This window comes from Salmo salar, chromosome 11 (genome assembly GCF_965601325.2).
Source record: "Salmo salar chromosome 11, fSalSal1, whole genome shotgun sequence".
Classification (NCBI taxonomy): Eukaryota; Metazoa; Chordata; class Actinopteri; order Salmoniformes; family Salmonidae; genus Salmo; species Salmo salar.
The window spans coordinates 13,486,356-13,503,614 of record NC_138301.1 but is presented as its reverse complement, the minus strand read 5'-3'; the positions used below and the strand labels follow the sequence as shown (position 1 = coordinate 13,503,614).

The window sequence follows — 17,259 nt, the reverse complement described above, 5'->3', positions numbered from 1 at the left end:
TCTAGTTTATGTCAGCCGAGAGTTAGAAAATATGACCGCTTGTGTTGCGTCAATCTTTCCTCAGCGCTAGGACAAATTTAGCCTAAATTTTTCCGGTTAGGATGATTGTGTTATGCTATAGATACTTCTGTGAATATCTGAACATTGCATCCAAAAATAAACTGCTCACATTCTGGACATAACTTTGTAAGGACTGTGTTTGTGTAAATAGTTTCTGAAAAAAGTGTGGCCAGCGGGGCGCTGAAACAAATCGTCGGATTAGTTTCAATTTCTAGAAAGTGTTTTACTCAATTATTTTGATCAACAGTGAGCTCACCCGTGATGTGATTAATTGTACATAGTAATTGCTATTAGCTAATTCATGGTATAGTTTACGTAAGGACTGTTTGTATAAATAGTTTCTGAAAAAGTGTGGCCAGCTCAAATGTTGATTGTTGCGTCATTCGAAACTGGTCGTTCTAAATGAGTGTTCTAATCACACGGGGTGTGATCGTACGCTTCAGGGACCACTGTAGAACAATCACACCCCGTGTGATGGTACGTGTGAAAGGGTTAACACAAAAAACTGAAAACTTCAGCGTGCATAACTATTCACCCCCCTACTTTGTAGAGTCTACTTTTGTAGCAATTACAGCTGCAAGTCTCTTGGGGTATGTCTCTATAAGCTTGACACATCTAGCCACTGGGATTTCTGCCCATTCTCCAAGGCATAACTGCTCCAGCTCCTTCAAGTTGGATGGGTTCCGCTGGTGAACAGCAATTTTTAAGTGATACCACATATTTTCAATTGGAGTGAGGTCTGGGCTTTGACTAGGCCATTCCAAGACATTTAAATGTTTCCCCTTAAACCACTCGAGTGTTGCTTTAGCAGAATGCTTAGGGTCATTGTCCTGCTGGAAGGTGAACCTCCGTCCCAGTCTCAAATCTCTGGAAGACTGAAACAGGTTTCCCTCAAGAATTTACCTGTATTCAGCGGCATTCATAATTCCTTCAATTCTGACCAGTTTCCCAGTCCCTGTCGACGAAAAACATCCCACAGCATGATGCTGCCACCACAATGCTTCACTGTGGGGATGGTGTTCTCGGGGTGATGTGAGGTGTTGGGTTTGTGCCAGATATAGACATAGTTTTCCTTGATGGCCAAAAAGCGCAATTTTAGTCTCATCTGACCAGAGTACCTTCTTCCATATGTTTGGGGAGTCTCCCACATTCCTTTTGGCAAACACCAAACGTGTTTGCTTATTTTTTTCTTTAAGCAATGGCTTTTTCTGGACACTCTTCCGTAAAGCCCAGCTCTGTGGCGTGTACGGCTTAAAGTGGTCCTCTGGACAGATAACCCTGAAGGAGCTTCAAAGCGCCACAGCGGAGATTGGGGTATCTTTGGTCTCTTTGTTGCCTCTCTGATTAATGCCCTCCTTGACTGGTCCGTGAGTTTTGGTGGGCGGCCCTCTCTTGGCAGGTTTGTTGTGGTGTCATATTCTTTCCATTTCTAAATAATGGATGTAATGGTGCTCCTTGGGATGTTTAAAGTTTCTGATATTTTTTTATCACCCAACCCTGATCTGTACTTCTCCACAACTTTGTCCCTGACCTGTTTTGGAGAGCTCCTTGGTCTTCATGGTGCCCCTTGCTTGGTGGTGCCCCTTGCTTAGTGGTGTTGCTGACTCTGGGGCCTTTCAGAACAGGTGTATATATACTGAGATCATGTGACAGATCATGTGACACTTAAATAAAGTCCACCTGTGTGCAATCTAACTAATTATGTGTTCTTCTGAAGGTAATTGGTTGCACCAGATCTTATTTAGGGGCTTCAAAGCAAAGGGGGTGAATACATATGCACGCACCACTTTTCTGTTTTTCTTTTTTAGAATTTTTTGAAACAAGTATTTCACTTCACCAATTTGGACTATTTTGTGTATGTCCATTACAAGTAATCCAAATAAAAATCTATTTCAATTACAAAATAGGAAAACGCCAAGGGGGATACTTCTGCAAGGCACTGTACCTATCATGGTAAGACGGATTTGTCCTTCCCTCTCGTCTTGGTCAATTGTCCTAGACTACGTTACATGCAGAGCTGCAGGCGGTGCATGTTTTAGTCTAGTCTTCACATTCGTCAATAGTTTCGGAGGGTCTTAACATTTTCTGGACTTGTGGTTTTAACCATTTCCAGCCATGTAGCCACCGCTCCACTCTGTCTGGTCTAATATGTTCATTCTTCAGCGAGTCCGTTAAAGCCCTCTGGCCTTGGACGGTGTTCCGTCCTGTTGACACAACGTCTGTGCTCACGTGAGCGTGGTTGTTGACTTGGCCCAGGTTTACATGAAAATAAATTCTCATTTAGAAGTTTATTCACATTTTTATCTTTTCAAACGTATTCTTAAACTTAATCATTTATTTTCTTTTTAGATGCAAACCTGATAACTAGGATGTGTACCCTTTCATAGTTACAGTTATCTTGTTATACAGTCTTTCTGATCATTTTGATGACATCACAAAAATAGACATTCATTTTCCATATTCCATTTCACATCATTTGGATGTTGAAGTATATTGTCTCAATGTTCATTGTTTGATGTTTAAGTTCTTTGGCAAGAGTCTCTCTGTAACACTCACACATTCCATGCTCAATACCGCAGAGTTTCTGCCAGGTATTTACAATCCGGTTGTTAAGTCATAAAACCGGGCCAACTCCCCCAGAAGAGAGAGAGTTTGGCTATCTGTCAGCCATTGGCCTAGCTGATGGGTCCTTTTGATCCTCATCGAGGAGAGAGAGTAATGACATTCCCCCTCTGGTGGTTTAGCCTGGTAGGCTTTCTGCCAACAGATCAGTCCACCACAAGAATGGGCAGTGGATGTCCGGGTTGGGGATCGCCATTCTGGACCCGTCGTCTGGTCGTCCAGGCTGGTAGATATGGGCAGTAACTTAGGCAGATGTTAACAACGCACACACACGAAATATATAATTACATTTCTTCCCCAAATGAGCGGAGTTGTGGCACTAACTCATGGGTGTATGGGAAAGTTGTTTATGGTTCTGTCACTTCCGAAATGTCAAAGAAAATGAAACAAAAATGAATAAAAGCATAAACAAAAGATATACAAAATATAGTTATCACACCTTACTCATCTAATTGAACTGTATTCTATATACGTCCAAGGTCTTGGCAAAATGACCCTACCATGGCATTGACTGATGTCATATCTAGGGCGTTCCTAATTCACGGTGTGTTGCTTAGGGCACTATCCTAAGTTGATAACTACATGATGAGTCTACAGCTGTAAGACACCAGCTTCGGACAGTCTGCAGGGATGACCTATGGACCGCTGGGGAGAAACTGGTGAGTACGGTAGCTGTAGAGCCAAAGGCCTCAGGGTACATTTTTAACTTTACCAAGGCTGGTATTTTGCTCGAACCCTTCAGCGGTCCTAGCATAAATCCCCATTAAATGTTCCGTTGTATGTGTGCATTTATGCTTAAACAAGCGCACATGCCAAGGAAAAGAAAACTACGTATCATGTTAGGCTGCAACCTGTTCAGAATGAGTCTATTTCCAATTCAATGCCTGGAGGTCAGTAAGACTTGATGCCGACCTCAAGACATACAGTTGAAGTCGGAAGTTTACATACACTTAGGTTGGAGTAATTAAAACTCGAGTCAATTGGAGGTGTACCTGTGGATGTATTTCAAGGACTACCTCAAACTCAGTGCCTCTTTGCTAGACATCATGGGAAAATCAAAAGAAATCAGCCAAGACCTCAGAAAAAGAATTGTAGACCTCCACAGTCTGGTTCATCCTTGGTAGAAATTTCCAAACTCCTGAAGGTACCACGTTCATCTGTACAAACAATAGTACGCAAGTATAAACACCATGGGACCACGCAGGCGCCATACCGCTCAGGAAGGAGACACGTTCTGTCTCCTAGAGATTAACGTACTTTGGTGCGACAAGTGCAAATCAATCCCAGAACAACAGCAAAGGACCTTGTGAAGATGCTGGAGGAAACCGGTACAAAGGTATCTATAGCCACAGTAAAACAAGTCTTTTATCGACATAACCTGAAAGGCCGCTCAGCAAGGAAGAAGCCACTGCTCCAAAACCCCCATAAAAAAAGCCCGACTACGGTTTGCAACTGCACATGGGGACAAAGATCGTACTTTTTTGGAGAAATGTCCTCTGGTCTGATGAAACAAAAATAGAACTGTTTGGCTATAATGACCATCCTTATGTTTGGAGGAAAAAGGGGGATGCTTGCAAGCCGAAGAACACCATCACAACCGTGAAGCACGGGGGTGGCAGCATCATGATGTGGGGGTGCTTGCTGCAGGAGGGACTGGTGCACTTCACAAAATAGATGGCATCATGAGGGAAGAAAATGATGTGGATATATTGAAGCAACATCTCAAGACAACAGTCAGGAAGTTAAAGCTTGGTCTCAAATGGGTCTTCCAAATGGACAATGACCCCAAGCATACTTCCAAAGATGTGGCAAAATGGCGTAAGGACAACAAAGTCAAGGTATTGGAGTGGCCATAGAAAATGTGTGGGCAGAACTGAAAAATCCTGTGCGAGCAAGAAGGCCTACAAACCTGACTCAGTTACACAAGCTCTGTCAGGAGGAATGGGCCAAAATTCACCCAACTTATTGTGGGAAGCTTGTGGAAGGCTACCCAAAACGTTTGACCAAAGTTAAACAATTTAAAAGCAACGCTACCAAATACTGAGTGTATGTAAACTTCTGACCCACTGGGAATAAAAGCTAAAATAAATCATTCTCTCTACTATTATTCTGACATTTCACATTCTTAAAATAAAGTGGTAATCCTAACTGACCTAAGACAGGGAATTTATCTAAGGTGTACGTAAACTTCCGACTTCAACTGTATGTTAAACCTGTTTGGGATAGGGGGCATTATTTTCACGTCCGGATGAAAAGCGTGCCCAAAGTAAACTGCCTGCTACTCAGGCCCAGAAGCTAGGATATGCATATAATTGGTAGATTTGGATAGAAAACACTAAAGTTTCTAAAACTGTTAAAATAATGTCTGTGAGTATAACAGAACTTATTTGGCAGGCGAAACCCCAAGGACAAACCATCCAGGAAAAAAGAAAATTGAGGTCACTGTGTTTTCTATGGGAAACTAGATTTGAGGCACCTGGTTGCAGTTCCTATGGCTTCCACTAGATGTCAGTCTTTAGAAATTGGTTGATGTTTTTCCTTTGAGAAATGAAGAAGTAGGGCTGTTCAGTCTGAGTGTCAAGCCAAGTGGAATCTTTTGTTTGGTGCGCCCGACCTGGAGCTCGCTCCACATTGATTTTATCCACTATTGAACACAGTATATTCCGTCTTAAATTTTATCGGTTATTTACGTTTTAGGATACCTAAAGTTGGATTAGGAAAGTTGTTTGAAATGTTTGGACCAAGCTTACAGGTAACTTATTAGATAATTTGTAGTCATGTTGGGTGATTTGGAAGCGGTGTATTTCTGAATCAAAATTGACATTTTGGGGATATAAAGAAGGAATTTATTGAACAAAATTACCATTTGTGATGTTTCTGGGACATATTGGAGTGCCAACAGAAGATCTTCAAAGGTAAGGCATGAATTATATCGTTATTTCAGACTTTTGTTTCGCACCTGCTTGGTTGAAATATGATTTATGTGTTTGTATGATGGGGCGCTGTCCTCAGATAATCGCATGGTTTGCTTTCGCCGTAAAGCCTTTTTGAAATCTGACATGGTGGCTGGATTAACAAGAAGTTAAGCTTTATTTTTGTGTTTTGCACTTGTGATTTTATGAAAGTTAAATATTTCTAAGAATTTAATTTGGATTTCACACTCTTCAATTTCGTGCTCTGCAATTTCACCGCTAGCGGAACGTCTAGCCGTAACAGGTTTTAAGGGGACCCTGTTGTAGTTTTTCTACAAGTCACTGTGTCTTACACCATTGTAGTGGTGATAGGTATGAAAGTCTATTTCATAGCTATGTTATCCACTGAGGAGCTATCCTCACGACGGAAGTACTCTCTAAGCACTGAACCAGTCGTACGCGGCGTGATCATGGTTCATGACTTCTAATAACTTTCCTACTGAATGGAGGATTCTATTTATTAGAGGCATGTGTGTTAACCATCAGAAGAGTGTTTTGGAGATTTCCTTCCACATGTTGCAATCTGAGTGACTACAAACTCCTCTGTCGCTGTTATCAATTGCAATTTGACTTGTGAGGTCTCTAACCTTCTTACTGATTGTAGCTGGACTAACTGTCCTGGCATTGGTCCTGGTACTCAAGGGGACCAGTTATCCTACCGATTTATTATGAAATGTTATCCTACCAGAACACATGATTAGAGCGTTTTACTAGTTGCATGGTAGTTGAAACTACACATGGCAAGGAATGATTATTGTTGCCATTTGTTTTGGAGGTGGAAAGCCCACTGGACATATTTTACGACCAGTGTGGTACACCTCAGTGATATCTTAGATGTATTCTAAGGTTATCCATCGAGGGGCCTGTCCGCTCCTCTCTGTTCTCATAGGGAAGTTCACAGCTAGATTCGTTTTCTGCTCTGGCGGCCTCGTACAGTGATGCATGTAGTCTCGACCCCCCTTCGGCCTCGAAAATGCTCCTCATGGTTTTGGGCTACTATTCCCCCCCCCCACCGGAGGTTGATGTTGGTATCCGAGGCACACACGAAAATGTCGGACCCTTTGTACGAGTTGTCAGCAGCCGCGTTGTTATTAGATTGGCTGTAACCTTTCAAACAAATCTCCTGGTGTTTGTGCTTCAAAACGCTCAGAGGCTGTCGAGGACTATCAGTCACTACAGTGTCCACGTGTGGCAACCTATCCAGTACCTGGGAAATGAGACGAGGATATCTGTCTGCGAAATGTGTGACTGACGCCACTGGTGTCATTGTAAGGGGTTTCATTCCCCCGCAAAGAGGAAAATGTATAATCGGAAGCAGGGTACACTCAATGCTTTTATTCCTGTGACGGCCGCAGGGCTTGCGGAAGTGTCTGAAGTACAAGAGATCTCAGCTACAGTATTGCACGACTCCAAGGAGGAGGGAAGTTGCTCATTCACAGAGACTGCTGGCTCGAAATCATGAAAATAAGGGTCAATCGGGTTTGCTGATTGAATGTGACGAGATATTGTAATATCTCCTTGGGTTGGATTCTGCACCAAGAGGTTTCCAAACGTCTTTTACCCAAGGGGTGCTGTCGACAGATACCCCTCGTGGATGACTGCATTGCAGCTAGCGTTAGGAGAAGACCGTGTGGTCAGTGGAGATGGCACGGTGACCTGTGACCATACTTGGTTGGTTTTCCAATCCAAACAATCCTTTAAATCTGTTCCGAGTAGCAGTGGTTCAGATTCTAGGCTTGTAAACATACACAGGGTGAACAAGCGATACGTCCTGGAAGTGTAGTTTCAGCATGAGTCTCAATGTGAGGTAGTCTGATTGAAATCTCGAAGTGTAGAGTTGCATCGTTCCTTTTTTAACCAACGTTTAGTTGGCTTCAAAGCTCTTTTGAGATCATTGAATAATGTTTGAGAGACGAGCGATATTGTCGAGCCCAAATCAATTAGCGCTTCACAAGTTAAGCAGTCCTCCAGGCCTGTTTATGGGCTGTTTAAGTTGCGTTTTGTGGTCATATTCCCCACAAAGTGGAGTGGTTGTCCGCAATGACGTGATGTGTCATTTCTGTTCATGGTGAAAAGAGGTTGATTGTAGTGGTAGTCGTTTTGAATAGTGACGTACTCTCCAGATATTTCGACCTCGGTGGGTATTGGTCTCGTGGTTTCGTGGCAAAAACCGTTGTTGTGTGTCATCTCTCAATGCTCCAGTTGCTTGGTTGGGTATTCATGCTGTAGCGTGGAACTTTTCTGGAATTCCTGCAGATGGTACCTAAGGGAGGTATTCTGCTGCATAGCAGAGTCCACTGGGGCACTTAGAGTACTGAATTTAGACATGTGAGTGTTATCTATCATAGTTTGCAGGTAGAGGTTTTGAGTACGGAGCGAGAGACTCGGTTCTGAGATTTCCTCCGCTTGCTTAGAAATCAATATTTCCATCTTCATCACCTGAGTTCTCATCATTCATTTGGTCAGCGACTTCAATGAGTTCTGCTGATTTGTCATCCAACTTGGTCATTGTGTTCATTAACTGATCGTCTTTGGTCTGCAGCATTTGGACTCGAATATTATTGTTTTAAGTAACGTTCAACAAAACTGCATGCATGTTATCAAGTTGCACGCTCCTGTTTGTAGATAGCTCGACAGATTTATCTAGTTTTGCGTGGACTTCATTGTATTTAGTTCTGGTTAGATCGAGTTGTTCCTGTAGAAAATGATTTTGTTGAAGAGTTTGTGCTCGTTCATCATCATAAGTTTTTGCAATTACTTTTAATTGTTCAGTTTTCAAACAACGTTCATCGGCTAGCAGAATGTTTTCATTTCCTGCTTTTGTCATTAGTGGCCCGGTTCTCTCCACCTGTCCCTTCATATCAACCAGTTCTTGCTCGTGCTTCAGCTGTGCACTGTGGTACTGGACAGATGCCAATCTCTGATGGCGATACATCAGGGCTAAACTGAGAGAGGCGAGAGAGTCATTACATTATGCTATCTTTGGTTAGGGGACCCCTGGAGGTGTGAGGCATTGCAGTGCTAGAAACGTCACTACAGACCCGGGTTCGATCCCGGGCTGTATCACAACCAACCGTGATTGGGAGTCCCATAGGGCGGTGCACAATTGGCCCAGCGTCGTCCGGGTTAGGGGAGGGTTTGGCCGGGGGGGGGGCTTTACTTGGCTCATCGCGCTGTAGCGAATCCTTGTGGCGGGCTGGGCGCCTGCAGGCTGACCTCAGTCGTCAAGTGAACGGTGTTTCCTCCGACACATTGGTGCGGCTGGCTTCCAAGTTAAGCGAGCGGATATTAAGAAGCGTGTTTCGGAGGACAAGTGACTTGACTTTCGCCTCCAGAGCCCGTTGGGTATTTGTTATTTGATTAGGATCCCCATTAGCTATTGCAAAAGCAGCAGTTACTCTTCCTGGGGTCCACACAAAACATAATACAGAACATCAACAGACAAGAACAGCTCAAGGACAGAACATACATTAAAAAAAAGGCATACGTAGCCTACATATCAATGCATACACACAACCTATCTAGGTCAAATAGGGGAGAGGAGTTGTGCCACGAGGTGTTGCTTTTATCTGTTGTGTGAAACCAGGTTTGCTGTTTATTTGAGCAATATGAGATGGAAGGAAGTTCCATGCAATAAGGGCTCTATACAATTCTGTACACTTTCTTGAATTTGGGGAGTTGCAGCGATGAGACAAGATCGAAATCGGGGTAAAATAAAATTAAAACTGATGCTGAGCTAACATTAGACTTAATTGAACATCAGACTAATTGAGCATTCTCATTATCTTTGACCAATGACAGTTTGGAACCCTCAAAGGCCTTCAGTTCATTGTTGATGGTAAAAAAAAAAAAAAATCGCCCCTTCATTGGACTCCGGTACCCTTCAGTTATGCATTAGCTCTTGAGTTCTTAATTGAAGCATTAAAGACGGCGCGGCTAATGTGTACAACAGTGCTGACGCTCCTTAACAGTACATCTTAGGCTAGTTATGCATCAGCAATTTAGAATTAAAAGTGACACTGCATGATTCGTTAAAGGATTGCAGCTTGCCAAACATCTTTCTTTCACATTTTGTCCATTCCCTTGGAAGAAAATGTATAGCATTCCAGGCCTTATTCATCTCTGCTAAAACGTTTACTTACGGTATCATGCACAGCACATCTCTCCAATAACTTCAGCCAACGATGTTGGTGTATATATACAGTTTCACCTTTTCTTCTCTGACTCTGCATCAGCCTACAGAAACAAAATGGGACAAACACACACAAGAGTTTTTACCTAGCAACATAACAGCCAAAGCTTACAAAGTCATGTTGCCAGCTATGTTTACATTTTGGACTCAATCATTGCAATTAACAATTAAGCTAGCTAACTATCTAGTTTACTCATGAATTAATTTCATCACAGTAAAAAAGGTAACCCTTGTGACAGACGTCATTTCGTAACTTGACGTGTTGCGTGCTTACGTCTGACAGCGCTTGCGCCCCTTGCACAATCCAGGTCGTAGCTAGCTAGCATTGCAAGGAGCCCATCTCGCTTAAAAGATGATGTCCCTTGCCGCTCGTTCGGGGGCATTTTCCCCATACTTGCAGGCAACGAACTATGCAGTTGCTGGACCACTAAAAGCACTTATTCCAGGGGTGGTTGTAAAGGGAGAGAAAGTGTTGGTAGACACGAAGAAACCTTTCCTAACCCGCGAGTCCCTGAACGGTCAGAGCCCCAAGACTGGGCCGGCAGTATCAGTTAGCATAAATGGTAAGTAGCTAAGCAAGCAAGCTAACTAACAGTATGGAATGGCTAACGTTAATAATCGGGTTATTTGTTTTACATGTGGAAGAGTCATTGACATAAGATGTTAGGACTTGCTGTTGTAGTTTACCAAAGTCCAGTGTGTATGCTGTAGAACCTGAGAGGGTTGTTTAATAAATCAGCCTAGTGTTCACGCGGCCTAGTAGCCAGCCAAGTAGTTAACTAGCTAACTAAGGTAGCTGACTGCGAGGTCGGGACCAAATGCTTAGACCCCCCCCCCCCCCCTACCCAAACAAAGTGTTGGGTAGAAGAACAATTAATTTCACATATCGATTGGTTCTAATAATATTTGAACAAGTATTTCGTTTTCATGTTAGGTAAGTAAGTGGGGTGTCCATGATGAACGAGGCTAGGATGTAACTTGCAGGAGCAGCACTGCAGTATGGTGGCACAAGGTTAGCACTGCAGCAAAGACCGTACAGTATGAAGATGGTCAGAAACTGCTTCTCCAATAAAAATCCCGGATCATGCTTGTAGGTGATGCCGTGTCGACGTTAACTAGCGCATGGCCTGGTCTGCTTGGTCTGTTTTGCAAGCTTTCCACGAAGTCTCGCGATGTTGGGCCTTTGGGTTTAGAAACTGACTGCAGTGTGGAGTCACAACCTGGTTAGCAAACTAAATAGCTAGCTAGTGCTACCTTTACTGATGTAGTAATGTCGTATTTTTATAGTTCTAGTTAAGATAACATTACATAACCCATTCAGGTGGGTCTTAGAGATGCTAGCCAGCAGATTCCGACTCTACCATTAAGCTTGTTTACACTGAGCTGCACTGGTGGTCAGAACGCAATGATGGATATATTAAGGCACCATGGCACTGGCGTAATATATTGGTTAGAAAGCTTACCTCTATGCAGGGATGGGATATGCAACTGCACTCCAAATTGTACCTTAATCCACACTGATAGATCGAGAAGATTGAAATACTGCTTGTTTTCCCAGAAAACTGCCCTTTTCATCCTCATGCTAGCTAGCAGTAGCCACTGCAGCCATTTTGGTTGACACAGCCATTACAATCAGCTTCTTTTGTTGTTCAAAGTGATTTGCCATTCCATAATGGCTACTGCTAGCTAGCATGAAGATGAAACAGTATTTCAATCTTCTCGATGTATCAGTGTGGCGTAAGGTAAAATTGAGTACAGTGGCATATTCCATCCATGCGTTGAGGTAGAACACCCCCAGGTGGTGAAGGTAGGAAACATCTCCACCCCGCTGATCCTCAACACTGGGGCCCCACAAAGGTGCGTTCTCAGCCCTCTCCTGTACTCCCTGTTCACCCATGACTGCGTGGCCATGCACGCTACCAACTCAATCATCAAGTTTGCAGACGACAATACAGTGGTAGGCCTGATTACCAACAATGACAAGACAGCCTACAGGGAGGAGGTGAGGGCCCTCGGAGTGTGGTGTCAGGAAAATAACCTCTCACTCAACGTCAACAAAACAAAGGAGATGATCGTGGACTTCAGGAAACAGCAGAGGGAGCACCCCCCATCCACATCAACGGGACAGTAGTGGATAAGGTGGAAAGTTTTAAGTTCCTTGGCGTACACATCACGGACAAACTGAAATGGTCCACACAGACAGCATGGTGAAGAAGGTGCAACAGGCTTGTCATCTAAAACACTTTTACAGATGCACAATCGAGAGCATCCTGTCGGGTTGTATCACCACCTGGTACAGCAATTGCACCGCCCTCAACCGCAAGGCTCTCCAGAGGATCATGCGGTCTGCACAACGCATCACCGGTGGCAAACTACCTGCCCTCCAGGACACCTACACCACCCGATGACACAGGAAGGCCAAAAAGATCATCAGGTACAACAATCACCCGAGCCACTGCCTGTTCACCCCGCTATCATCCAGAAGGCGAGGTCAGTACAGGTGCATCAAAGCTGGGACCGAGAGACTGAAAAACAGCTTCTAACTCAATGCCGTCGGACTGTTAAACAGCCATCACTAACATGGAGAGGCTGCTGTCAACATACAGATTCAAATCTCTGGCCACTTAAATAAACGGACTTAATGAAGGTGTCACTTTAATGATGTTTACATTTGAGGGATCACTAGTCACTTAAAATAACGGCACTTAAAAATATTTACATATCCTACATTACTCATCTCATATGTAAATACTGTATTCTACACCATCTACTGCATCTTGCCTATGCCGCACGCCATCGCTCATCCATATATATATATATTCTTATTCATCCCTTTACATTTGTGTTATTCATCCCTTTACATTTGTTATTCATCCCTTTACATTTGTGTGTGTATAAGGTAGTTGTTGTGAATTTGTTAGATTAATCGGTCGACCTCTAATATTTAACAAGTAATCAGAATGGCCGATTTCAAGTTTTCATAACAATCGTAATCGGTATTTTTCGCCGCCGATTTTGTAATTAAAAAAAATTAATAAATTATATATATTTTTTGTAATTTTATTTTTAATTTTTGTATATATATTTTTTATTTATATATAAAAAAAATAACTAGGCAAGTCCGTTAAGAACACGTTCTTATTTTCAAATAAGGCCTAGGAACGGTGGGTTAACTGCCTTGTTCAGGGGCAGAACGACAGATTTTTACCTTGTCAGCTTGGGGATTCAATCTTGCAACGTTACGGTTAACTACTCCAACGCTCTAACCACCTGCTTTACATCGCACTCCACGAGGAGCCTGCCTGTTACGCGAATGCAGTAAGAAGCCAAGTTAAGTTGCTAGCTAGCATTAAACTTATCTTATAAAAAACAATCAATCAATCATAATCACTAGTTAACTACACATGGTTGATGATATTACTAGTTTATCTAACCTGTCCTGCGTTGCATATAATCGATGCGGGGCGCATTCGCGAAAAAGGACGGTCGTTGCTCCAACTTGTACCTAACCATAAATATCAATGTCTTTCTTAAAATCAATACACAAGTATATATTTTTAAACCTGCATATTTAGTTAATATTGCCTGCTAACATGAATTTCTTTTAACTAGGGAAATTGTGTCACCTCTGCAACAGAGTCAGGGTATATGCAGCAGTTTGGGCCGCCTGGCTCGTTGCGAACTGTGAAGACTATTTCTTCCTAACAAAGCCAGCCAACTTCGCCGAACGGGGGATGATTTAACAAAAGCGCATTTGCGAAAAAAAGCACAATCGTTGCACGACTGTACCTAACCATAAACATCAATGCCTTTCTTAAAATCAATAAACAAAGTATTTAGCTAAAAGAAATCCAGGTTAGCAGGCAATATTAACCAGGTGAAATTGTCACTTCTCTTCCGTTCATTGCACGCAGTTTGGGCCGCCTGGCTCGTTGCGAACTAATTTGCCAGAATTTTACGTAATTATGACATAACATTGAAGGTTGTGTAAGGTATCAGGAATATTTAGACTTATGGATGCCACCCGTTAGATAAAATACGGAACGGTTCCGTATTTCACTGAAAGAATAAACGTGATGTTTCCGGATTCGACCATATTAATGACCTACGGCTCGTGTTTCTGTGTGTTATGTTATAATTAAGTCTATGATTTGATAGAGCAGTCTGACTGAGCGATGGTAGGCACCAGCAGGCTCGTAAGCATTCATTCAAAACAGCACTTTCGTGCGTTTTGCCAGCAGCCCTTCGCAATGCATTGCGCTGTTTATGACTTCAAGCCTGTCAACCCAGATTAGGCTGGTGTAACCGATGTAAAATGGCTAGCTAGTTAGCGGGTGCACGCTAATAGCGTTTCAAACGTCACTCGCTCTGAGACTTGGAGTAGTTGTTCCCCTTGCTCTTTATGGGTAATGCTGCTTTGAGGGTGGCTGTTGTCGATGCGTTCCTGGTTTGAGCCCAGGTAGGAGCTAGGAGAGGGACGGAAGCTATACTGTTACACTACCAATACTAAAGTGCCTATAAGAACATACAATAGTCAAAGGTATATGAAATACAAATCGTAGAGAGAGATAGTACTATAATTCCTATAATAACTACAACCTAAAACTTCTTACCTGGGAATATTGAAGACTCATGTTAAAAGGAATCACCAGCTTTCATATGTTCTCATGTTCTGAGCAAGGAACTTAAACGTTAGCTTTCTTACATGGCACATAATGCCCTTTTACTTTCTTCTCCAACACTTTTTTTTTTTTTGCATTATTTAAACCAAATTGAACATGTTTGTTTGTTTTATTTATTTGAGGCTAAATTGATTTTATTGATGTATTATATTAAGTTAAAATAAGTGTTCATTCATTATTGTTGTAATTGTCATTATTACACATTTTTAAAAAGCGGCCGATTTAATCGGTATCGGCTTTGTTGGTCCTCCAATAATCGGTATCGAAGTTGAAAAATCATAATCGGTCGACCTCTATTAGATATTACTGCAAAGTCGGAACTAGAAGCACAAGCATTTTTCTAATACCGTTTCCGGTGTCTTAATGTAACCATGATTGCATTCTGATCCCAATGCAGCTCGGTGTAAACAAGTGTAATGGTAGAGTTGGAATCTGCTGGATAGAGTGAGGAGTGCTTTGTTGGTCACTAGTTTAACCTTACATTTTAGCTAGGGAGTTGGTGGCTAACTACATGTAGGCCAAAGGTGTATTCATTACATGCATTTTGTTGTAAAATGTTTAGTCTGTTGCAAAACGTTTTGCAATGAAACAAGGGTTTCTGTTGGGCAAATTCAGGAAGGTCCCTTTTCGTTACGTTTGCTCTGTTTGGTTCTTAAACGGTTTTCGTTGCAAGACATATTGAATAGGCCCCGGCTAATGGGCTAGCTAACTTAGAAAGCTTGCTAGCTAGCTACTTTATTGAGGATTTAAACCTGACTTTTGAACAATCTAATTAGCTATTGACTTGGATGCATCTGCTGCTATAATGTGCCCTTTGGTACTTTCCTATCTCTTAGTACTGTTTTGATTGTTTATCTAATGGACAACTTGTTTTATTTTTCAGCTAAAGCTGCAGTCCGCTTCGCTCACACTGACATCAAGGTGCCAGATTTCTCTGATTACCGTCGGCCTGAGTTGCTTGACCCCAATAAATCTTCTCAGGAGAGCAGCGAGTCCAGGAAAACCTTCTCCTACCTTGTCACCGGGGCCACAGCTGTGGTGGGTGTCTACACAGCCAAGACCGTGGCCACACAGTTTATCTCTTCCATGAGTGCCTCAGCTGATGTCCTGGCCATGTCCAAGATCGAGGTCAAGCTGGGAGAGATCCCAGAGGGCAAGAATATGACCTTCAAGTGGAGGGGCAAGCCTCTGTTCATCCGCCACCGGTCTGAGAAAGAGATCGCCGCCGAGGAAGCTGTGGATATGGCTGAGCTTCGTGACCCCCAGCACGACAAGGACCGCGTCGCCAACCCAAAATGGATCATTGTCATCGGTGTGTGCACCCACCTGGGCTGTGTACCCATCGCCAATGCTGGTGACTATGGCGGATACTACTGCCCCTGCCATGGATCTCACTACGATGCCTCGGGCCGCATCAGGAAAGGCCCAGCCCCACTCAACCTGGAGGTGCCCTACTATGAGTTCCCAGATGAGGACACAGTAATTGTAGGCTAAATTATTGGACTCAGATCAGTATGTTTCTATCTGACTCATTATTCCATCCATTAGCAGGCACAAACTCTGTTTCAGGGTGGTATATTGTAAGTAATAAATGTACATTTTATCTGATTGAAAACCTCATGTTATTTATTTCCCAATCTCCACTAAATCTAATACTGTACCAAAATACGACCTGGTTGTAAATGAATGATGGGGTTTATTTCGCCTAATAGTAATGATGTTTTAATAGTGCAGGTACAAGGGGATTGACCCAAAAACATACACTTGCTTACAGACAGTTACCTAGAATTGTGTACGAAGGTGATTCTCAAGGGTTAATGTCATGAATGATGGCTTTATGTTCAGTTTCAGAGAGATACAGGAAAGGTTTTGTCTCAGATTTTGTTGGGACGATTTAGAGTGCTAGGTAAAGTTGTTTAATGGTAATATTGCGAAAGGTTGTATATTTTCTTCCTATCGATATCCCTGTTTTGTTTCGGTCGCCGTCACATAGATTAACGTTACACATTCTATACAAGAAAGAAAAGGGGTGAGTATGGGCTGACAAAGGCATTGAGTGTTTAAATCAATGCTAAAGCAACAGAACAGTCACATTATATTTTTCTATTATTGAGCTGCCTACAGAGTTATGCCTACAGAGTTATGTAAAAATGTATACTCATGTTAAGCTAATAAATCTTTCACAGAAAATCATATTTCTTTTGTGTGCTATTTACAGCTTGCAGCTCAGACTGGTTTGCAAGTGCAGTACACAGCAGCAGCTTGCCTCTCTCTAGTCTGAATGGCATTTGAACATTTCCGATGCACCTGCTAAAGCAAACCTCAGATTTGCGAGTACATTTCATTTAGCTATCAGGCTGGGTTAATAACATGAACCCTCGTTTGATTTGACATGCAAGTCAAAAGTATGGTCCGGTTTAGTTCCTATAAATGACTGGTTGACGTCGGCTAGTTATAGATAAGGATAACCGCTCAAGGTGGGTCATAGTCTGGTATGAAGAGAGGCCTGGTGTCTGAGGTGGTCTTGACTAAGAGCTCTGGTGATTAGGAGAGAAATGACTGCCCAACCCGCCTGGCATTCCCACGCTTCATTGACTAATAACCAGCTAATAATAAAGTGCTTGATGTCTTCCTTTCTCCGGGGCCACAGAGACAAGCTATGCATAACTGCCTGTGTGCGTATTTATTTTATCCCGATGGATTCCTTGCAATCCGTGTACATTAAATAGGA

At 42.7% G+C, this 17,259-nt stretch overlaps 1 protein-coding gene across 1 annotated transcript; it reads left to right on the top strand.

The window, feature by feature from the left end:
* The first annotated feature begins 10,129 nt into the window (after positions 1 to 10,129).
* On the top strand, positions 10,130 to 16,721 carry LOC106562006 (cytochrome b-c1 complex subunit Rieske, mitochondrial). The gene is made up of 2 exons (XM_014126521.3): positions 10,130 to 10,409; positions 15,412 to 16,721. The coding sequence occupies exons 1-2, from the start codon at positions 10,199 to 10,201 to the stop codon at positions 16,020 to 16,022; spliced, it is 822 nt and encodes a 273-aa protein (XP_013981996.1). The 5' UTR covers positions 10,130 to 10,198; the 3' UTR covers positions 16,023 to 16,721.
* Positions 16,722 to 17,259: the final 538 nt, after the last annotated feature.